Genomic DNA, 24,627 nt, shown 5'->3' with positions numbered 1-24,627 from the left:
AGAACCACAAACATTTTAGAGCCAGAAAAGGGAGGAAAATGTTAGCACCTGGCAAGTAGAGGAGACCAAGCGTTAAGAATTTGGTATCGCTTTCTACATGAGAATGAAACTGCAAAAAGCAGCGGTCAGTGCAACCATGCCAACCTGTAATCCAGCGCTGCCGCTACTGCAGACGGGCCACAGGATTGTGCTGACTTTGCAAGGTCTCAGACTGGGGGCTTGTCAAGCTTGCTCTGTCTGAACTTCTCGTGACCTGCCCACAGCTTTGTTTTGCGTGCTTTAGCTGGAACAGCAATTTTTCTAATTGACCAGGTGTCTGTGGCTAATTTATTTCGCGTTGTTTGTCTTTTTGTGAGCATGGTTTTATACAGATAGCAGTAACAAGCAGCTATCTGTGCAGAATGAAGTATTTACGACTAACCTGATGACACAGCGCAGAGAAACACAGGCCTGCTACGAGAGCAGAGGTCTCAGGATCTGGGGGCGCAGGTTGCAGCGTAGAGGAGTGCAGGCTCGGGATGATAAGAGCTGGCACACAGGCTTGGCACTGGAGACCCCACAGCTATAAACAACTCACCGCTAGTCAGTTAAAGAAACGCAGACCTGGAGCTGGCATAACTGGCTTTAGGGGTAACGGAGAAGAATGAAATAGCGTGTGATACGTGTAAAAGGCTCCCTGTGTGGACTCTTTGGAAGAACTGTGACGCTGCAGATCCATGAAGGAAGAGCAAAGGTGTAAAAGCATCGCAGCAAACATAAAAATTACTCCAAGTGGATCCTGAGGTGAGGAAGAAGGAAGCGTTAGCAAGAACATCATATTGCTCCTGCTGAAGGGACTCCAGATGCTGACAACTCACTGCAAAAGCCCAGGAGCACCAGAACGAAACTACCAGCCTTGGGACCCAGAAGAGAAAGGGAAGAGTGAGCATAACGTCAGAAAATGTGAAGAAACTAAGAGTGAAACTCTTATTTAAGAATTTCATCCATTATTACTATTGCTGAGGCTTTCTCTGTATGGAAATATTCCAACTGTGTTAGTATTTTTCAATAACAATTATATCTGGGCTAACGGTGTCCAAATTAGTCCCTTAAGATTTGAATTATCCTAACAAAAAGTTCTTGGCTTTATATAAGGTAGGCTTCGTTTTAGCTGATAAATGAGGTTTGGAGCGCAGCGAATTGGTGGATAGAGTGGGCAGCTCTACTGTGGACCCTTGGGGCGTTTTGGAGCACAGGCCCCGTGAGCCCTAATGGTCAGTCCTTCTGAAGCCCGTACAGCAGTTTGGGGCTGTCCCTTTTCATTCAACATATGATCATCACAGAAGATGAGGGAGTACAGTTAATGTGTATTCCTACGGCCCCGGCGAGTATTTCATTTAAATGAAATAATTGATTTATGAGCAACCTCCATGGAACCTTTTAATGATACAGGGTATTTCCTGTTTGCTCATGAATAACATTTGGAGTGTGATACCCTATTCTACCCTTTCCTTGATCTTGCTGTAGTCATTAAGTGTACAAATACCCTTCCGCATCAACTTCAAATTATTGTGCACTGGTTTGCAAAGAAGGTATGACACAGGGTATTTGTATCCTAATGAAAATCACCAGCTCAGTATCAAAAGACTCATTTCATAGTGTTCCATATGCACTGTATATATTCCTTTTTTTTTTTCATCCAAGGCAGTAATAAGCATTTAGTCCACCTATGACTGTAGCATCCATCACTCCACTGTGAAGGTAATTTAATAAAATTAACCAGAAAATAGTTTTACCATCTGGTTACACTGTTTTTAGCATGAAAATACCTTCCACATAATGTCTGTATATGCGAAGCTGCTAAATCTTCTGTTTCGTATTCCAAATTTGCTATAAACATTTTGGCAGCCGTTGCAAAAATTGCTGCACCAGTGGATTGTTTATAGTAGACAGAAAAACCAGGTTAAAAAAACACCAATCAGGAAATTCTTCTGCTAACTCCCCATCTTAAAGCCATACTCTTTTGCCAATATTACATCTGTGATATGAACCTAAGTTGGTGGCTTAGTCTGGTGGATGAACAAACATTTGTTTCAACTGGTTTTCTGTAAGATGTCATTGTGCGTTTGTAAAATGATTTCTTTTACATAATGCACCTGGGTCTCCCAATTTACATTCTGTAAGGTCAAGAAGTTAATGATGCAGGCTTCGTTGAGTATCTTTAAAGATACATTTCCTTCCAATTAAAACAAAATGCTATTTCTCCCTCATGTCTTACTCCAAACTGCATCAGCAATTGGACCTTCCCATTTCCAGCTATATGGAACAAGAGTATTTTTTTAATTCCAGCTGTAAGGAATGTGGAAGAGCGCAGCTATGTCATACTCCAAAATCCCTTTAAAAATAAATAGCGAAAGGCTCTGTCAGAATTTGCTCGTTCCTTTTTGGAGTTATACTCTGGAACTATTCCAGGTGCAAAGTTGTAGAATTTCCCACATGTCTGAATTTAACAGCTATAGTTCAACTAAAGGCCTTCTTGAGCAGCTTCTAGAAATATTAAGGAGATGGAGAAGAATGTTTTTAAAATACTTTCGGGGGTAAGCAAGTCTGTTTCCTCGATTGTGATTTTCCTACACTTTGTCAGCATAAAGATGTATAATATTGCATATTTCTCTATTTAACCCAAGTGAAACACAGAAATACTGAAAGCTGAAAATAAACTCTCATTCTATTTCTGAAACTTCTAGATTATATGAGCAATTAAAGTTATGTGGGTATATTTCTCTGAAGGGTTTTTCTGGTTTTGGATAACTGCTTATCCAGCTTCACCTCATGCCTCAAGTCAAATCATTCCTACTTGCTGAGAAGAAGTTTTGCAAATGAAACCTGCAGTGTTGGGATCATGTTTTAATACTATTGTTTCTGAGCACAAGGCAGCACTTCTGTGCTGTGCAGGTGGGGGAGCACTGGCACAGGTTGTGGAGTCTCCTCCTTGGAGCTCTCCAAAAGCCACCTGGATGTGGTCCTGGGCAGCCTGCTCTTGGTGTCCCTGCTTGAGCAGGGCTTGGACCTCCAGCCGTGCCTTCCAACTTTAACTATTCTGTGATTCAGTTTTTGTTTGCATAAGTCAGTCTGCTGTCTTAATCTTTATTTGGGCTGTAGAGCTTTGTAATTCTTCATCTCTAGAAAAGATTAGGTGATCCTGCTCACCAGGGGGTTGGATGAGATGATCTTCAGAGGTCCCTTCCAACCTCGGCTATTCTGTGATTCTGTGATTACCTTGAATTACCTAGAAATTCCTCTGGATTTTTGAAAGTGTAACTTCTTTAAGTGTTATTTGCGACATAAGGTTTGAATAGCTGCATGGAAGCCCTTTACAGTGCATTTCCATTTCAAAAAATACATGTTTTGCCTTCACTTGCTGTTAATACAATAATTGGTCCATAAAATTGGGTAATCTCGGACATTATATTCAGCGTGTTTTGACAACCGTGCATACTTGTGTTTTCAAAATAGTGAAAGTTCTTTATGTGTCTGCTACTCTTTGGCTTTCAAGTGTAATAAAGTGAATAAAGTGGATATGCCTATAAAAGTTGTATTTGGGAATTAGTTGGCTATTTTGCTATTTTTTTAACTACTGTGTACTTACAGCCTTTAGACTTCCAAAACCCAAACCTACTATTTCAAATTATTTTTCTGTTTGTTTTCACAGGTGAATAGGCAGCATTTTGAAGGGATACTAGGGAGTTTAAAGTTGAATATTTGAACTTTTTCCCTAGAAAGAAAAGGGAAGAATAAATCAAATAGCCTGAGTTACGGAGTAACTCTGTTGAGGAGCAGCTTTGCTTCCAGTTGTAGTGATTCCTGCATGGCAGACGTGTTAGAAGTTGAACGTGACAAGTTATGTATTTAAGTATTGCATTGTCTGTGGAGGCACTGTGCCAGTAAGCTTACCGATAGAAGGTATGTTTTATTCAAGGAAATTTTACTGTTTGTCAGCAAAAGTTGATGCTTTTGTCAGCAGGAAGAAAAATTACACATAGCTTCAAGAAACTTGTGCCTACAGAAGGAGAGGTTTGTGATGTTGTTTTTTTTCAATCGGAATGCGCATGGCTTTCCAGCTGGTCGAAGGACACATTTTAAATATATATGATATTAACAACATATTCAGTCAGTCATAGTTTCACATCACTCTATTATCCTATTTTGTGCTACTAAACTGATTGTCTTTCAGGAAGTTTCTCAACTATTGGAAGTTGTTACTAACTCTTATGTATTTCTAGGTTAAAGCTGTAGTTCTTATATGTTATTTCTGAAAACACCTCTTAAACTATTTTCCCAGCAGCTCCTGAAAGGCATGCACACACAGTATTTGCAGTTCACCTTCCTGGAGGTTTGCCCACTGTGACAGACTTAGGTGGTAATGTAAAGAATGTAGTGAAAGTGACACTGGTGAGAGGAGCTGTTTGAGTCTGCATGTTAATTCGTGTATAAGAAAGCATTAAGTCTCTGGCTGAAGCTAACAAAGTAACAGGATTATGGTGTGTCTCTTCTTAATCACCCACTGTCCCATTTAGGTTCAGTCTAACTATAATGATCCAAATGTGCTAAAACTTTTCACATTTAATTTGTGGACAAGCAAACTTCTGTTCCAAAAACACAAGGTAAACAAGTTGCTGATGTTTCTGTAAATGTAATTAGAAAACATAGGTATCATCTACTTTTGCTTCCTAAATACAGAGCCTTTGAAGAAAGACGGAAGCAAAAAGAAGAAAAAGAACAAAGACTTAGAGAACAAGTTCTGCAACAGAGGAGAATTAAGCTTCAGGAAGCAACTGAGAGGTTCCAGCGTGCTCATCTGCCTGATTCTCAGCACAAACAAATAGGTTTGTAAATTAAAATTTAACCATTATTCACAATACAAGTGGTTTTTTATGCTAATAAAATGTAATTAAGGCAAAACAGAGCAATTAACTTCACTTAAATTAATTGAATTAATTAGTTTAAGCAAAACATAACTGACAGGAAGCACAGGTCTGATTCTTATGAAAAAATTGGGTAGAAGGAATGAAATAACAACGTTGTTTTTTTCTAAATACTGTATTGTGAAATATTTCTTTATATTCCAATCACAACATGTAATTAGCTCCCAGGGATATTGTGTTTTCCTTTTTTTCCCCCACTTTTGTCACTGCAGTGTCCTCTTTGCTTATAATACTGTGATTTCAAAGTTGTGTGTAAGATGTTACAAGGCCATTGAAAGTTACTGGGATAGTGTAATGATCCGCTATGTGAAGCCCTGAATATGAAATATTCAAGAAGATGCATTTTGTTTATCATTAAGTAAAGGCAGTCCTAGTGTATATTAATGTATTACATAACTTTTGCTGAATTAGTCAGCTTTTTAAGCAGTTCTTTCACTGCTGGGAAGTAATGATCACAGCAACGCAGTTCCTGCTTTCTGAGTTGGAATCAGGGCAGATTGGCAGGAGTTCTTAACAGCTTCAGCCAAGTCTGACTTCCAGTCAACTTTCCAGTGTTGAAACTCTGAAGATGTGGTATATTACTTAGAAATTCTTCAACAGATTTACTCTTCCAACTGCAATTGCGCCAGCTGTGAGGTAATGTCTCTGACTTCAAGATCAAATGTCAGATTAAAATAACAAAATAGAACGGTACTGTTTTAGGGCTTCTTCATAGCCCTACTGACAACCCAGACTATGTAGCAACGATAATGAATCATAACTTTTTTCTTGGTTTTCCTTAATAGCAATTCTGTCTCTGCCACTTTCTATCCTTCATTTGCTTATTTGTAAGAAGCAACACCTTGTGCCTGTCTGGACTCTTTCTTTCTCCACTGATTCAATTCCTAAGTCACAATTTGGCCTCTATAAAACACCTGCAAGTCATAACTTTGGCTTAGTGCATGGACATAATAATCATGATGTGAAAACAAAGTTAGTGCTGGATTTTTTAACCACCCACTTTTTCAACAGTGCAGTCGAAAAACAAATAGAAAAACTGTTGACTAAATGTATTGCAATAAACACTTAAATAGGCTGGGTTTTGTTTCAGAGGCACTCGAGATGTTTCAGCATGCCTAACAATGCTGAACCACTTGTTTTTTTGTGTGTTTTTTTGTTGTTCATTTTTTTGTTTTTTTTTTTTTGTAACAGTCTGGATTTAGGCTTTCCAAACTTAAGAATCTTAACCAAAACATGTATGGCAAAATATTCCAATTTAAAAATATTTTTTTCTGTTGTGTTTTTTACACCAATAGCTCTAGTCCAGACAAAAGCAGCTTTTCAGCTAGAAGAAGCTCTTGAACAAATTAAAGGATCCGTTTTAACATCAGGATTGTACTTGCCCAGCAGAAACAAAACGACCTTCAGGTAAGCATTTTTGTTTATTCTGGTGATCAAAAGAAGTAAATTACTTGGTGTATTCAATAAACAGCAGATGATTACTCTCTCAGAAATTGCAGGGCATCTTTCTGTGGCAAAGAAAGCACTTCTGTGAAATGTTCCAATGAAAATATTATGAAACATCCTTAAGTTGTTTGCGTCCAGTAGGTACAACAGCAGAGGAGATGATACAAACCTTTTCCCTTCAGGGGAATTCTGGGAATAGTCAGGGTGAACCTGGTCCCCGTTCAGTTGTGCCTGACTCAGACTGCCATGGTTACCAAGCCATCTCCTGCTCTATGAAGTATAAAGTGCTCTGTCAAGATACTTTCTTATTCTCATCCAGATTTTTCTCTTTTGATAGTCAAGGATAGTGTAGCTTGCATATTCATCCCATGATCTTATCTTCTTTCCAGCTGTTGTTCCTTTCAATTTCTCATCCTTTATACGTATCTTGAGCATCTTGATAACAATTTCCTCTGTAATTTCTTTGTATATCACATACAAGTTGAATTCCATACTCTTCACTCTACCCGAGCACTTTCTCTAAGATGCATTGCCTTATCACAGAACATTTCTACATGTATAGTTTATCTGCTGTATTTGATACTCTTTCCTGACTCTCACCTTTCCAACCACACTTTTCTTCAACCGTTCAGTTCAGTGTTTTATTTTTCTGGTTGCTGCTGTTGTTATTACTATCATTATAATTATTTTGCATGTGCTATAAATTGTGCAGATGTTCAGAACAGAGATAATGTCTGTGTCCAGTGGACTACAGCCATTAAAGAAGAACAACAACAAAAGCTACCTGCCAAATACAAGTTGAAATTATGGTAAAAACATGTAGATGTTTCTGAATGCTACAGAAACACCTGATCCTTTGTCTCATTTCACTCATAGGCTTGGTTTAGGACAGCAGCTCTGTGTCTTTCCCCTACTATCATCATTTGTTTCTTTATTTCCCAACCTTCTACAAACTTCTTCTTGTGCTTCAAGGGCTCACAGTTCTCTCTCAGAACATCTTCAAACCACTCACTCTTTGCTTAATTTCTTACAGGATTACATTGCTGTCTCTATATAATATAAAATATCATTTTTAAATTCACTATCTTGTAAGAACTGTAGTGGATTCTTTCCTTGATTTTCATTTCTGTAACTTGATTTCTTATAGAAATTAAATTTATTTGTTTGTATGGAACAGGCTGCACAGAGAAGTTGTGGATGCTCCAACCCTGGAGGTGTTCAAGGCCAGGCTGGATGGTGCTTTGAGCAACATGGTCTGGTGGGAGGTGTCCCTGCCCATGGCAGGGGGTTGGAATTAAATGATCTTTAAGGTCCCTTCCAACCCAAACCATTCTACGATATTTCTTTACAGTCCCTCATCCCCTAGTAACCAAATTCAAGAGAGCGCTAGAGAATCTCAAACATAATTTTACTTCTCCAATTTTGAAAATGGAAGCTATGCAAGGAAGAAATTATTGAAAGTGACCCCAGCATGAAAAACACTTTAAAGTTATGTCCACATTGACCTATTTGGATTAGCAGGTCACAAGCCAGTCAGTACTGGTAAGACAGCACATGAATATATTGGAACCTGCCACAGAATGTGCTGCCTCTTCTCCAGCTGGTAACTGGGAGACTTGGGTAGTAGCCATATGAGGTGGGTGAAGGAGGATGTGGACAATATGGATACAGAAATAACAGAGAAAGAATTAAGTTATTGCCATAAAGGTTTCTTTATAGGGGCAAGGTGTGGAAATTATTATGAAATAAAGCTTTGCTTATTCTAATGCTAGCAGAATTTATCTTTCTTCCTTGTGACAGAAAATACAGTAAGTGTTTTTGTCTGCATCTCACACAACACCTTACCCACTGTAAGCACTGCAACTTAAACTGAACAAATGCTATGCAGCACAGATTATTTTAGTCTGCTGCAGAAGATGTTAGCACTGGGCAGATCCTGTTAGTTTTTGACTGGGAGCCATAGTTCTCTCCCTGTGTGGGTCACAAAAGTAACATGTATATTCAGACTTGGTTCCAAAAATTGTGCAACATTCTCGTAGGGGTCAAATAGATTTCTTCCAAAACTGTAAAGCAAAGTAAGTTTTGATACAGAAAAGGTTTCTGAGAAAGTAACCATTCACAGTTGTGAGATGTAAACCTTTAAATATGTCTGACAGTCCCCAGAATTTTGGGACAGCAAAAAACTTACTCAGACGAGGCAGTAGATCCCTTTCTATGTTTCTGTCTCTTCTTACACTTCTGTAAGCATTTAAACCAATATGTATATATATATATATATATATATCATCATTATAATTTACCCTCCCTCAGCAACAGAATGCATAGAATTCATCAAAAGTCCTCTTCTAAAGAAAAAAATGAATACTGTATTAAGCATTCAAGACAAATATGGCTGCAAAACCAACTGTATGTAGGTGAATTTTATAAAGTTCTAGAATTCTTGAAGTCTATGTTGAAATAGTTGTAGAAAAATAAATTATGCAATGACGTAATATTACTTTCTCTTGGAGAAAGGCAAAAAATTCTGGAACACCTAATAAGTGAGAGATTGTATTCCCTGCTGTAGTAGAGCTACTTGCTTCAAGTAAGCTTTAATTAAATGGTGAAGCAAAGATTTTGGACAACTAGCTGGCTTACAGACATTGGAATGTGTGCACATGAGGTGCAGAAATTGTGTAGTGTTCCTTTGTTCATGATATATTTCCATTTTTGTGTTTAAAAACAGTTCACAGAATGATAGAATCTTATCATATCCCAAGAATATCCCAAGTTGGAAGGGACTCACCGTCATGGAGTCCAACTCCTAGCTCCACACAGGACTACCAAAAAATTAAACTGTATGTCTGATAGCATTGTCCAAACACTTCTTGAACTCCAGCAGGCTCAATACCATGACCACTTGCCTGGGAGTTGTATTTGATTATGTTGTATTTGATTATTCAGTTTGGGGAGAGAAACTAAACAATATGACAAATCAAAAATATTCCCTGAAAAAAGGTGGAATGTACAAATTTTCATAAATGTAAATGATCTAAACATTCAAATACATATCAAGAAACTTTACCAAAAAAAAGAAAAAAAAGATTTGTCTCCACGTGCATATCAGTCTGGTCCACAACAACAAAGTCTTTAAAAGACAATAGGTACAAGATTTTGGTTGACAAGGATATCTCTTGTTCAAAAGAATACAGAATGCAGTTTTCAGAGTTCTAAAAATAAATTTGAGAAGCTGTTCTCCCTTTATGCTCTCAGCCGTCTCATCAGAAATAAGAAATTCCTTTTCGGACTTTGCCAAACATTTATCTCTGACTGGGTCAGTAAAATTAAGACAACCTTTTGGGAGAGTTATATAAAATCTTCTCACAAATATCAAAAAATGACATTCTTGATGACATTAAAGTTTCTATTTTCCATTGTCCTAAAATTATAAATATTATAATAAATACAGAAAAGGTATCACTAAACTATTTATCCCTTTGACATAGATGAGCTAAAAAGAAAATAGATTAATTTCAATAGAAAGTATAATTTTAGATACAAAACAAGTATGGAAAAGATAAAGACTCTATAGAGGGAACTTTTAAGTTCAAGAAATGGAGTGAAATGAAGGAAAGGGATTATTGAGTTTCTGTACATGTATTAGACATATGGTAACCATCTCCAGAAAGAAGCAACGCATGTTTTGTCCTAAAGGTCTGTGTAAGTATGGCGTGACTCTACAGTGTTCATCTTTGCTCAGTAGGAATGTTAAGGTAGATAGCTTTTTGTGGCATGAAATAGTTAAATAGTTCTGTCTTGTTGTAAGTTCCTAGACTGCGTATTGCCCATATCTAAAATGAACCATCACATTCACTGATAATGGAGAAGGGGAAATTGTGAGTGGTGGATCAATTTCCAATTTAAGAGAGAGAGAGAGAGAGAGAGAGAGATGGAATTATGATTTTCATGTTTATTTGCACATAGACTAAAAGTTCACTTTTGCCACAAATGTAGCTAAAGACCTTCACACACTTTAGCAATATTTAAGGGGTCACGTTGATGCTGCTTAGGAGCTATGCATGGGAAATGCATCCTGAGAGTGTTGGAAAACATTTGCACATTGAATGGACAATACGGTTTGGTTTCTTACTCAAAATCCAGGGTTTTCTGAGACAAAATATCATTTCGTATCTTGGACCTGTTCATCCTGGTAAAATAAAGGCTGGATCTCTCCTTTATGGTAAAGGTATATTTGTTTTACAAATAACTTGACTGAAACCTTATACTGATAATCTGCTTCCAAGTTCTCTTCTCCTTTTATCGCCATTTGTAATCATTGTGGAGTAGAGTGAATATTCGATCCTAAAATAACAAGACATGAGTTTGGCTTTCTAATCGTTCAAAACGCAGATCCAGTTGATCGATTTCTGTATATGCCCCTTTGGGTATGCCAGACTAAGGGTATTTATGGCCCTTGAACCAGGTTGGAGCCAACAGACAGGATCAGTGTCCATCACTAGAGAATTCTACCTGAGCAGTCAAGCAACCAAGTCAAGCAGTCAAGCACAGCTGGCAGCCTGGTACCAGTTATACTTCCAAACGGCTAGAGCTTGGTTGGCCTGTGAGTTGGTGGGTTTGAGGGCTTGGTTGTTTTTTTTTTGGTTGGTTGGTTGTTGTTTTTTTGCCTTTTTAATACCTTTCTTATTGGTTAAAGCTACTTGTTTCTTGTTTTTGTCATCCTTGATATCTACCTATTTCTCGCTTCTTGTTTTTCACACGTTGGTTCCTATTCCTAGTGATCTTACCCAGCCTAGTTCCAGGTCTCTTTCTTCCTGAACATATCTTGTTACAGACTCCCTACCTTCCCAGTCTCTGATTGCTCATTTTTCTTGTCATTTGGCTTCCCATGCTTCCTGGCCTCTTTAATTCCTGGGTGTCTGCCAGCCCCATGTTTCTGGATAATTCCTAACCTGTGGAAACCCGTGTTTTCCTCAATCTTCATTTGGGGTCACCTTGACTACAGTGCACAGCTACAATAGCAACTCTGAAGATTTTTTTTCAGGTAGAAAATATAAATTCTTTAATGTCCCACAATACTGACATTACAGGTCACCACTGGAAGCAACATCTAGAAACAACAAGGCCTTCGCACTGTCTGAAGTAAGGGAATATCTGACAGAAGCAGTATATAGTCATCCTCTATATAAGGCAGCCTTATGGAAAAAAATAAAGGTCATTTTCCTTCTTAAATAAAAAAAAAAATCCACGTTCCCATCCTGTAAATGACCAAACTGTTGGCTGACATTTTCTGGAATAATCCAGCCTGAGGCAGTCACCCAACAACCCAATCAGAAAACTCTGACAATTTATAAATAACAGAAGAGAAGGTTTAAAATGGAAAGTGTTGGAGAGTTTTAATGCTAGACAGTACAAATAGCACCACCTGTAGTTACATGGAGTTTAGCTTTCCTTCACATGCCAGGCATTTATTGGTGATGTATACTTTTGGAAAGGAACATGTTTGAAAGTGTATCATTGATGCATAGAAGCCAAAATAATAAGTTATTTGCTTGCATCAAGAGCTACAGATGACACTTCATCCACATCGGCATCTAGAAACGGTTATTCCCATCAGGAGCAGATTTCGGCAATGGTTGGCTGCGATAACACAATGCAGGAGAGCAGTACAAGCATGGATAGTAACCAACTTCTATTCCAGAAAAATCTGAAAGAAATGCAGCAACTCCTAGAAAAACAGCATCTCAGCAACTTAGAGGTACGATATTTTCATGTGATTCATTAAATGATGCTTTTTAAATGTAATTCTTGAAAATGATATTCTTGAATATGATAAAAATGAAAGACTGTTAAGCACACCTTACCAATTAGACAACACCTAGACACACTGCACTTTGCCTTACTAATAGATTATTTATAGTTAGACTATACATATTTTCAATAAGAAATCAGAAATCTTTAAAAATGCTTGTAAGGATATTTTCACAGAAACTTCAGACATAGTTATATTGTCTTTCTTTCTCTGAACCTCAGATTTGTGTGCCAGAATTCTTGGCTCTGGAGTAGCTAGGCATTAGTCTATCACAGGAGTCTTGTGCTAGCTCCAAAGTTAAACTGGCAGCTTCCAATAATGCACTTAAGTTTCTGCTTTGCTGATTGCTACAGCTCAGCACAAAATGCTATAGCAATTTAATTATGGTGGGTTAAATGTTGAGTTTGTTTTTGTTTTCCCTAATGTGTGGTGATTTCTTGGGCATTGACTTCAAGTCTCTTGAGATTCTATGTCCTTTTTTGTCATCTTTGGAATAGACGCAAGTGTTATGGTAACAAGCCCAGAGTACTCCTTAACTCCATGCCTAAATTAATTTTTGGACCCCAAATCAGTTTCAAAAGGCACCTTAGAAACACAGTGAAAATCGTGAAGAACTGAGGTCCAAAGTGATTTCCTTAAACTGCACCTTTAAGTCTGATTTTAGGTCAGTCAATGTTTGATTTTGGAAATATCTTTAATATGTCTTTAATATCAGTTTTTTGCAAACAAAAGGACATGATTTTGGTCTCACTCATATTTCTAGAATACTAACTACGGGACTCATGATGTCTGAAATGACCTTGACACAATCAAGCATCCTTGCTTTTACTCTGGTAATGGTTAGAGGTTTGGGGTCATTGATGGACAAGGATTTGTCCAAGAACTTTTCCTTTAAAAAAAAAAAAAAAAAAAAAAAAAAGCAAGGACTTTTCCTTTTAATACATCCTTATGGATAACTTTTGAAGGCCTGTGTGCTGTTCAGATATATTTGGAGTTCTCTGATATAAATGTTTCCAGGCACATTCATCTCGGTCTTTGTACCCACTTTGTTCTGGTGGGGATTCATGAGAATCTTGAGAAGCTGATGGCTAGTAGAGAAAATCTCACTCAACTGGAGTAAATTTCAAAAAGGTTGAGGAGACAGAAGGAACATTTTGTACTCGCAAGGTTGTTGATTAATGTTCACTCTTTATATGATAATCAGCTTTAGATGCTGCATATAATATAGGAATTTACAAATTAATGTGTTTACAAATTAATGTTTTTGAAAATGCTTTGGTCCTATTAAGATTATCCCAGAATATATTTTTCTGCTACCACTAGGGGTTGCTCATCTTCTTCCCTCTGATAAATAGTTTAAAATTATAACTATTTATACTTGAAGCATTTGACTTTCTTTCTTGAAATTTCATGCTTTGGACTCTGATTAGAAAAATAATCAAAAAAGCTATTGTCATTGTTCTAAAGCCTGAGTTTGGAAGCTTAATTCTTGGATTGAGCTGGTGTATATGTGTGCTGTGACTTTCTGTGATGTGAAGCAGTATTTATAATACTCTTACTAATGTTACTGACATGAATAGTCTTGAGTAGTCTTGTTGCTGTCTGTTGTCCAAAGTCATTTCAGCAGCACTTGCCTTTCTGAAATGAACGTCAATGTATTTCACTGTGCACATGCTTTGCAATCTAACCATCCATTGAGGTCCTTTAACCTCTCTTTGTTTCTGTTTTTACAGGCCTAGCAGGATTATAAAGATTCCTAAAATTCTTTTCTTTCCTACAGGGCAATAAAGTTCTATGTAGACCTTACCCATAGATTTGGTGTGTTCCCTGCTTTCCAACCTTAAAGATTTGTATAGTTTCAGCAGTAAACCAAGGTTTTTAATGACCCTTTTACCATTCTCCAAAATTATTGTGCTTCAAATATTGAGAGCAATAGATTTTATTTTGTGCAACAGTTGCATCTGAGTCAGTACATCAAATTATTATTTGTTGTATGCCCATAAATAAACTCCACTTCGAAGAAATTAATGTTGTTAACTTCATTCTCAATCAGAGGGATTTTTTTTTTGCACAGTTCTTTCCTGCTTGTATTGCAGGCATAAATAAAATCTTTAAGGTGGAGCTGGTAGCAATGTCTTTAGCCAAAGCTGCATGCAGCTTTTGACCAAAAGACATTACCCGCAATTGCATAGCATTTTGCCAAATGTTATGTGTTGAAATTTTCTATTTTTGGCACCTGCCTGGAGCTGAATAATGAAAATTCCCACTAAAATGGCTCAACTATGTCAAGGAATAATATTATTCATATAACTTTTGTCTTTTTCTTTCCATCACATCGTCAACTCGGTGCCCATATGAAACTGTTTTGGTCAGTACAATACTTTTATGCTCTTCCAGAAAAACACATTAGGGTTGAATTAAATTGTTTGATTGACTTCACATTTTATCTCTATTGTTTCATTTTTTTTAAACAAAATACTTGGAAGTAAGAGCGAATTCACAGACAAAATAGCTATAGATTACAACGTGGAGATTGTATTTTCCTCTTCCCTCCTCTACATGACCATGATTAGATTATTCAAGTGGTATCTGTGAAATCCAAATTTAAATCCTTTTTCTGATTGAAACAGGAATTTTACTTTTGCTGTCCTTTTGTTTTAAAGCATATTGTGCATCCCTCAAAGTACTCATTATTGTCATTTCTGTGGTTCCCCTTGCCATAAAATACTTCACTATTTATTGAAGCAGGGACACAGGTATCACTTCTTAGAAACTGCAACCCAAGCCGAGAGGTCAGAGGGTTTTTCTTGTATTATCTCTAATACAATAATACTTTATATCCTATTATAGAGTGTGTGATTATATATGCTATGTATAGGGCTAAGTAGGTATCTGGGAAATACTGAAGAATATTTCTTAAGTGATGTTACACTGAGTGAAAGCAGCAGATGCTGCAAACGCATAGCTATGGACGTTGCCTTACTTGCATGAATGAGCGGCCAGTATGACTGTTAGCTGTTTGTGTTACTGGGCTTCTGAGTTTGGACTGTGGGTACGAAATGGAAATGTGTCAGGTATCTTGCAGAAAACCTGAGTTCATTTTCAAGTGCGTTTGTGTTATGACTGGAATGAGTTAAACAAAGGTTCCTTTAGCAGAATGTATTGTATTATTCTGACTCTTCAGAGGCATAGATGAGACCAGCATGGAAAAAATGAGCGCCAGTCTATGGAATCTCTCCCAGGAGTGAAGAAATTTTAGAATGGTCAGGGCTAGTTATTGGGAAAACAGATTTCTAAGGGGAGGGGTAAAATAAAATGGGATTTGAATTGAATTCAGATTTGATTTTGAGAAGACCATGCAAAGACTGGAAATAGGTTTCTGTGGTCACCTTAAACCAAAAAATTCTGGTCATCTTTGACTTTTAACTGTGAACGTTAACATCTCTTATGTTGATCACTTGAGTTTTATGACAAACTCAAGTGATTTCCTTACTGGTTTTCCTTTTAGCAAGATCAGGGAGCCTCAGCTTTTGTTGGCTTTCAACCAGTATTGCAACATAGCACTATCATCCACATTATTTCACTAATCCAAAGCAACTTCACAGTTGCTATAAGCGTTACTAATCACATTGAAATTTATCTCCAGACTAACTTATTTTGCTTATTTTAATAGTCAGACTTTTTTTGGTTATGTATGCCTCAGAGTAGTCTTTTTTAAAGTAAATTAGCATTTTACTCCAAGACTGTGCTGTAGAAAATGACATTACAAAGTTCGTATCTGACAATCTGGATGTTCATTTATTTGAAGAGCACTTTGCCTCCATTCAAAGCCCTGCTTTAACAGAAGATCATATAGAATTGAAGCTGAAACAGCATTTTCAGTACAAAAGATTTTGTTTCACAGGTAGATGAATATGTTAATAAGACTTAGCTTGTGAAAACATAAGAATTGTTACACATACAACATTGGTCACAAAGCACAGAAAAAGAGAAATTGAGAACTGTCATCTAATATATATATACCTGTTACTCCTTTACAAGCATATACTTTTTCATAAGAACTGCCATACATATTGCCATGCTTCTATTTTTGTTTTTATATTCATTTACATACATCCATATATATATGTATGTATATATGAAATATATATACAGCTATGCACTAGGTTATTTCTCCATTTCTTCAGAGCTGTTTTTAAAGTGACTTGTTTTATTGGAACAGAATAAAATGTTCATAAATGCAGCTAAAGGGAAGGAAAAGAGGGAAAAACAACAGTATCTGATCTCTTATTTACTGTGGTTATGGTAATAATAAAATGTTTGCTTGCAGGAAGGGAATGGAAAATAAAAAAGTTTGTGCACGCTGATCTGCCAGGATTTTATATTATGGTAACTTGGTCTTGTCAGAAAGAGTATATACCAATGTCTCAAGGGGAAGTTGGGAAATCTATTGCTTTCTCACCAAGATTAAAGTATCTCTGTCTAGAGTAATTCTGCCCTTTGAAGATGTCAGAGATGTATTTTGTTTTGTTTTGTTTTGTTTTAAGAGATAAACCTCTTTTTGTGAAGTGGAAAGCAAAATAAAATTTAACTATTTTTCTTCATGTATTCCTCTTCTATCCTAGTAGGCTCATGGTGGCTGGGGAACAGAAACATAGCCACCTCTTTCAATTTTATACAGTATTAATTCTTATCAATCCTCAGCAGCACTTCTGTAGATCGTTGCAGCTTGAGCTTTACTGTGCAGTTAATGCCTGATACTGGCACATCTCATAAGGAAGTATGGCTCACCAACTGAGAAAGCAAGCATTAATCCAGACACTCAGAATTCGGACAGGAACAGGAAGAGAACAACTGGGACCCAGGAAACTCACAGATCTTGTAACAGCCATCTTAATTATGCTTTCAGATAGTGGAAAGAAAAGCATATGAATATCAGCTTTACATCCAGTAGGTTTTTAGGGGAAGGTAGATGCATGTTTTTATAAACAATAATTAAAAAAAAAAAAAAAAAGCAGGTAGGAAATAGGAAACATCTAAGAACTAGAAAAAACGAGAGTGTTGGTAGGAAGTTTTTCTCTGGTCATCCCACATCTCTATAGTTTCTTTGGTGGGTTTGGTGGAATATTCTGGATCTGTTGTCTAACAGAGGAACCAAAATCCTGCCTCAGTGGCATTTGCTTTCTTGGCCCAAATCATCTGAGAAATCAGCATTGTGTAGTGCCGTGAATTGTATGTGTTTTCCAAGCATGCATAGACAACAGTTTGCTAGTTTTCTAATAGACATTCCCATTCCAAAGGTGGTGAACTCAAAACCAGTAGAGATGTGTAGGTACCTCACTGGTTTTGAAAGGCAGCTTTGTGTCTTTATGAACATTGGTGTCTTTTACTTCACAACGAAAGTGAGAGAGAGCGTTATTTCCATATAACACACAAAGAACTCCTGTAAATAAACCAAAAATCAAAATCAAAATTCTCAAAATTAGCAAATAGTGTGAGAAGAGAGGAGCCTGGGTTTTCAGAACAGGTAATATTTTTTACAGTATTTGTCTTCAGAAGAGTGTTCTCATTCAGTTCTTGGAACTGTGAACAGTCAGCACTTCTGCAGAAAATGTCAAATACGTATATGGCAGCTCTTTGGTGTAATGGAGTTCCGACAGAGTCTGTTGGCAGAAAATTCACGTGTCAGTTTCTCTTAATATTATACTTATTGCAATGTTATTCTTTCATTTGCCTCATGAAAGGTTTCTTAGGCTTATGTTTTCTCTTTGTTTGAGTGCTTTGCTGAAATGAAATTGCTTAAAACAGCTGTTCTAAGTCTTAAGACATATAAAAGACCTCTTTAACTCCTCAGAAGTATTCCCTCTCCCAAAGTACCAAGTATGTGGACAGGCTGGGTTTAGACTTCCTGTATTAGGGACATAAGAAAATGAAGGCAACAGGCAATACAATAAATTGTATTTATGTAACAGAAAAGATACACAAATCTAGAAAATAAAGGCATAGTACACTCTGTGAACATTTTTGCTGCCTTATCATCCTATAATATTCTCAGAGTTTAAAACAAATGATTGTGATTTCCAGGTTTATTTCCCTACCACTATTGACCACTAAAGGAATTAATAATTGCTGAATGCTTTTTGAGGTCTGTATGCATAGTACTCTTATGTGTTTTTAGAAGAAAATGCGACATTCACTTCAATTACAAAGTACACTAGAAAAGCAAAATAAAACATGTAAATATTTAGTGAGAATGATAAGCAGCCTTCATGTGTGAAATGATTAAATTGCATGCTACAACAAAATAAATGTATGTGAGCTAAATTTGCATGAACTAAGTAAAAGTGATTATGCATTTAAATGAGGACGCCTTCTTCATTTTTAGTTTCAAACTTATTTCTGGACGTTGCCTCAACTGAAATCTTTTGTCCCCATGAGGTTTTGTTGTACAAGGGCAGTAACATTACATATAATGTGGGATTAAATCTGTTTTCAACCTCTGAACCAAAAATATTTGAATTGTTTTGATTTTAATTTTTAAAAGTTGCAGCTTTTCTTACATTCTACAAAGCAGTTTTAAGCTAACCTGCTATAGAAACAGGTGTTTTTTTTTTTTTTTTTATATCAACCATTACGTCTTTTTTTTCCCTATATTTAACCTAGTCATTTTAGAAGTGCATGTTTAGGCATACAGGTGCAGTCTCCAGTTCAGACAAGAAGTAAGCCAGACACCTCTGCTTTCTTATTACTGATGGTTTGCTTTGATTTGTTTTGCTTTTCCCATTTGAAAATTTCAGAGTTAGTTCTTCAATTTGGCCTGGTACAGAAACCTATGAGCATATGCCTTTTCCTTGTTTGGTTAAGTTCAAGCAAAGGTTAACAATACAATTTAGCCAAACATAAAGGTTAATAAATAACTAACAATGCATTATTTATTCTTTTCTATTAGAAAGACACCGGTTTGTATAGCTTTAATTTAAAAACGTTCCCTAAAGGGATCTTTCTCTACACTTGGTTCTTTGTTCTTGTATTTAGTTTCTTTATCTCAGATCATAACTATAATAGAAGACTGTACCAACCTCTTAACATTTAGGGCAAGATAATCATAAAAAGTCTTTCAGGACCCACTCAGATTTTTATTTTGCAATTTAAAATATTTGTACAGCTATAAACTATACAATATTATGTGTTTTTTTTTTTGCTAGAATAAACAGTTTTACTACAAAAATATGTTCTTATTCACTAATTTTATGCACACTTTATTAAGTTTTCAAAATGCTAATTCTATTCTAATTTCCAGAGGGACATATAATAACTCACCTAGGTGAACAGATTTTGCCACTTGGAACCTTTCTCTTTTAAAGCCACTAATCAAAAAAATGGCATTGCTTTATGCCTAAGGCAGTTCCCCTTAGTTTTTCATCACAATTTTCTCCAATGCATAGTGTAAAATAATTTAGCAGCTCAGTTATATGGAAGTGGATTTAACAGCACAGAGAGAGAAGAATACAGGAATGTGAAAGTAGATAATAGGCATGTTTTCCTTGACATTTATGTGCATTTTCAAATCTTGTACTTAAGAAAATATGTATTTTCAACCATGTCAGGCATCTTAGTGTCTAGATGGAGAAGTATTAGTGAAGAAAATGCCTGCATAGCACATAAAGTCACCCCACTGGCAATTTGAATGGTGCCTGTTGCTCTTATTCATTGCTGCATTATGTTGAGGAGGTTGGGGGAGGGCATGGAATGCCCTATACCCTTACACTTGATCAGTCTGGACAGAGCAAATGATATTTTCCACTTTCTGAAAGATGAGGAGAGGGAGTTAAGGAGTATGAATATGACAGCTGTTGCGTTTGCCATGACAACATTTAAATCCTCCTTACTTGTGGCGCTTTGTGTGAAAAAAACAATCAAAGATGTTCAGTCTAGTATTATGGAATAATTCAAGTTTGGAGAAGTTTTAACATCAAATCTGCATTTTCATGGATTCTCTTTTGTTTTGTAAACTCCATTGCGTGTTAGAGTACGATAATCATCATGTGTCATAGGGTAATCCAGAAACAATAGTGTTGCTTAGATTCCCCTAGTCTTGGTCCTTTGTTTTTGATATTGTAGAATTGTTATAAGTTTTACAGTTAGACTTGTCGAAGTATGCAGTTCCTTCCTCTGAATTTGATCCCAAAAGCAGATCATTTTCTTTTGCAATTAAACACAGGTAAATTTTGATGTGATGGAAACATTAGTAGTGCTGTGACCCTCAGTCATAAAAACATTGGGCCCAATATTGGTTGTATTTTAGCCTAACCTCTAGTTAAAATGAAAAACTAGTATCAATGAAGAAAAAAAAAATGATAAACTTAACAGTCTGGTTTTATGTCTATATTTCAGAATTTTCATCAAGAAGTTGAGAAAACAGACGATTCAGAGAGTTTATCAAGTCTTGACAGTCTTGAGGCTGGGGAACAAAATGGAAATTGCACACCACCAAGTGAATCACCTTTGACTACACAGTGTGACTGTGCCCAGTATAATCCTGGAAAATCACAGACCAGGAGCAATGATTTGATTTATGCAACTGAAAATACTTCTAAAAACATACACCTAAATAATTGTCAGAGAAATTTAGATTCCCAAAACAGCCACAACAACTTACCTGTTCATGATCTTTTAGCTAAACATAACATTCTAATTCTTGCTGAACATGTAAACAGTTCAGGAGAGGAATCATCTGTTGCTCACAGATCTGAAAAAAAAGCTGCAGAGTTCTTTACTTCTGGTAATCAAGAAAGCTCTGTAAATAAAGCATTTACTTTTCTGCAAAATATAAAAGAAGAAAGAAGGAATCCATCTTCTGGAACGGCCAGCACATTGACCACTGGTCATCCTGTTTTCAGTCCTAGCAAAGCCTGGGCCAGCCCTGGTTCTATTCCAGGAGAAAGAATTCAGGATCTGATGCAAGAACAGAGCTTTAAAATGACGCCACAAAACAGAAGTAAATCTGTGCAAACCTTCAGTGAACCTATTGCAACATCTGGAATCTTGTTTCCTAATCAGAGGTGTTCCACTGGTGTTCCCAGCACAGCTGATACGTTGCCAAAGGACAAAAACATTAGTAAAGATTTTTTTAAAAATACTTTGGGAAAAGTGATTGAAACAAAAGAAGAAAACATTAGATGTGTTGATGACCTTGACCAAGGATCATCTTTATTTCAGGATGCCTCAGTTCTGTGCAATGTTAAGCAACAGAATAACAAGGAGGAAGAAAAGGCGAATGCGGTTGAAACTATGTCACTGGTGTCTGATACAGAGTTCAGTTTTGGCATTCCTGCACATCACAAAACCCTGAAAAACAATATTTACGACAGAAAAAGAGCAAAACTATTCAGAAGTATCTTAAAGAAGGAATCTAAATATGAACCCAGTCATTTCAAAGCTGTGGTTATGAACCATGGGATCAGTTTTGGAGCTCGACCTGTGTCGTCTATCAGAGACAGTTTGGAACTGGCAAAAATGAAGAAGAAAAGTGCAGAAAATGAAAAAAACAATAGGAAACTAAGATGGTGTGATCAGATTAACAAGATAATAACGGAAAATGATGAGAAACGCTATGAAAAAAATACCAGTGAAATATCTTCTGCACAGCTGCAATGTCTTCAAACTGCAAGTGATGCTCCTTGGACTAATTTAAATATGGTTGTTCACTCTTCAAACACCACATTCACAAGAAATCACCAGGAAAATTCTCATATATCAAAACCAAATGTTAATTCTGGAACATCAAATAAAGAGTGCGTGTCTCTGAATACGTTTATGTCTACTGGATCCTCTTTTGCTAAAAAAGCTTGGGTGGTATCAAAAGATGAAGAAGGCAAACCCCCAGTATGTAATAACAAATCTAAAATTTACAGAGGTAATCAACACAAAAATAAGCCAAAAATAACCAGAAGACCAAGACCCGTAAGAGCCCAGTCGGGTTTTATGCTGAAGAACAGAAGAGGCACTCTGGTCTATCCACAGTCGGCCGCTGAAGCCAACACAATTCCAGCAGCTCGAGGCAGGGTGCTGGTACCTTACCCACCACCTGCACCTACAATGGGAAACACAAGTGGCAAAACCATGGTCAGCCTGGGGTTTCAGCCACAGCCTTCCTCCAGTCTTCAAGCTGCCACTACAAATGGTAATTATTTCAATGAAGGGCATGTTTTGTTATCAGATCAAACTTTAACTAGGAGAACTAGAGCACGCAGAGAGAGCATTACCTGTAATTCTGACTTGGCCACACCTTGCTGCAGCACGTCCAGATACGAACCTTTGGCAAAAAAAATACTTGTTCTGTAAATAGTGGTCAGACAAGTGCCTGTCAAGATCATTCAGTAACCTGGACTGAAAGATCTGTTAATGCAGAAAATGGATTACATCTTGATCATATCCCAACAGCTGAAAAAACAAGAAGTACATGGAAAGGACTGCATGCTGCCCTAGCTCCAAAGGACTCTGCTGCTGGTTTAGAATCATGTGTCTGGGCTTTTGGGGTGGGGGACGTTCATAAGAACATACTTTTAAATTACATCACAAATTTGTTTTTAGTTAAAACCTTCAGCCTTTCTTCAATTCACACAATAGTTGGTTCTAACAAGCTTTCAACATTTGTAATTATCATTTCTATTCTAGTGATGCCCAGAGGCCTCTCAAATGTGGATCCCCATTTTTATAAGCTCTCTACAATATTAAATGAAAAGGAAGTGCTTTCCCTAAGATTATATACCTGACTAATGAGCAGATGTGACAGGTGGTCTAAATAATGATATAAGAGGAAGTAGGTTTATATGAGCAATTTTTACAAGGTAACTGGGAGTCATAGCTTGTTATTCAAGTCACTGCCACCTGGAAGTGAAAGAAATGTAGATCTACCGTGTTTTTAAAATGCTGAGACTGTAAATGCCTAAAATTATTAAGTCTTAGTCTCATTAATACAATTAATACTAAAAAAAAAATTAAACAATGAAAAACTTATACTAGACAAATTTGCTGTTCTTCAAAATGTCTGATTTATAAAGAACTTTATAAAGATACAAATTTTTAAATTTTAAGAAATTTCAGGGATTTTTCTTGCAATTTATTAGAAAGTAACCTTAGGAGCAATATGATGCAGAACGTGATTGGTAAGGTAAGAGAAAAGATGTGTAAGAAGTTTTGGGAGAATAAACTTTAATCTCTTGGGGTTTACCTTTCAAAATGTTTTATACTTTTTGATTTAGCTTGTTTCTCCTCTGCAACTCAGCTATATGCTGTACCTTCAGGCAGTGATGGCATCCTTCTGCTGGTAGTTTCTATATTATATGCTGCTTTGCTTTCTCTTGAGGGCTGCAGCTGGAAGCAGAGCTCCTGAAACCAACCCCTGCTGCAGGTACACGCAGCACTCCAACCTGCTGACTAAGCTGTGATCAGCCACGCAGCTCAGAGAGATTTTCTAGCAAAATAAGGCATTCCCGTAACCTTAAAAGAAAAAAAAAAAAAAAAAAGAAAAAAAAAAAAAAAACTGTTTCTCGTTTTACCTACAGTAAATACATAGTTTTAACTATGGAAGCAGAGCTGGATGAATATTCTTGGCCTGAAGGAGGTGGAAGAAATGAGAAATTTTATCTGCTTGTCCATTCCAGTTCAAAGGCAAACAGATGAGCTAAAGATATGTGTGATTTAAGTTAGCCTATTTGATTTTACATTGGAAATGAATGAAGTCTGCCATTACCATGCGTGGCCTCCCGCAGAGGTACTTGCCTGTTGATACCCTTATTTGCATATCAGATCAGTGAACAAGCCCCTGTGTCACAGAGCTGCAGCTCTTTTAGAGGAAGAGCTGAGCAACCTCATTTTAAAATTGGGGTGGGTGGCCCTGTCTTCTTTATTTTAAATACTCTAGATAAGTCTTAATGGCTGGCTAGTATTTGTTCTATTGCCTGCAAATGCATATAGATCACCATGGTCTTTGTCCTGAAGGGCTTGCTAGAGAGACTGAATACTGGGTTGTTCTTGAGTAAATTATCTGCTGTGGCACTATCACAGGGCTCATTAAGGTCTGTGGGAAAATGTGATCTGCAATGTGTGGCCAAATATGTGCTACAGAAAGTGAGAATGAGCCAAATAAACAAAATTGTCGTAAGTGAGGACCGTCCTTTAACTGGGGTTCCAGGCTTCCTTTATTTAACTCGGGTTCCAGGCTTGAAATGGTGTATTTTCTGGCTGACACAAGCTATCCTCTGATTGCTGGATATTAGAATTATTTTAACTTCTTTGGTGTTCAGCCAGTAAAATGATTTAAAAATGTGTTTAACATTCAGCCTGAGACAAATTGTGCCTTGTGGGCACAGTAAGGGACCCGGTTTAGTGATGGGATTCAGTAGG

General features: G+C 36.8%; 1 protein-coding gene across 5 annotated transcripts in view; it reads left to right on the top strand.

Annotated features, from left to right (window-relative positions):
• The window catches only part of CEP126 (centrosomal protein 126), a 38,926-nt gene that overhangs the window by 5,722 nt on the left and 8,577 nt on the right, over positions 1–24,627 (top strand). For 4 of the 5 annotated variants that reach the window (XR_005816080.1, XR_005816081.1, XM_040544177.1 and 1 more), the window contains 4 exons: positions 4,720–4,865; positions 6,260–6,371; positions 11,970–12,165; positions 20,614–22,402. Coding sequence is in view for 3 of the 5 variants with exons in the window: in XM_040544177.1 (XP_040400111.1) it covers positions 4,720–4,865; positions 6,260–6,371; positions 11,970–12,165; positions 20,614–22,402 (2,243 nt within the window). In the remaining 2 variants the exon portion in view is untranslated. Of the gene's footprint in view, positions 1–4,719; positions 4,866–6,259; positions 6,372–11,969; positions 12,166–20,613; positions 22,403–24,627 lie in introns of those variants that run through there. The other variant, XM_040544179.1, reaches the window with a different exon arrangement.

This window comes from Cygnus olor, chromosome 1 (assembly GCF_009769625.2).
Source record: "Cygnus olor isolate bCygOlo1 chromosome 1, bCygOlo1.pri.v2, whole genome shotgun sequence".
NCBI classification, from domain to species: Eukaryota; Metazoa; Chordata; class Aves; order Anseriformes; family Anatidae; genus Cygnus; species Cygnus olor.
The sequence above is the reverse complement of the archived record's forward strand: the minus strand, read 5'-3'. Positions and strand labels throughout refer to the sequence as shown.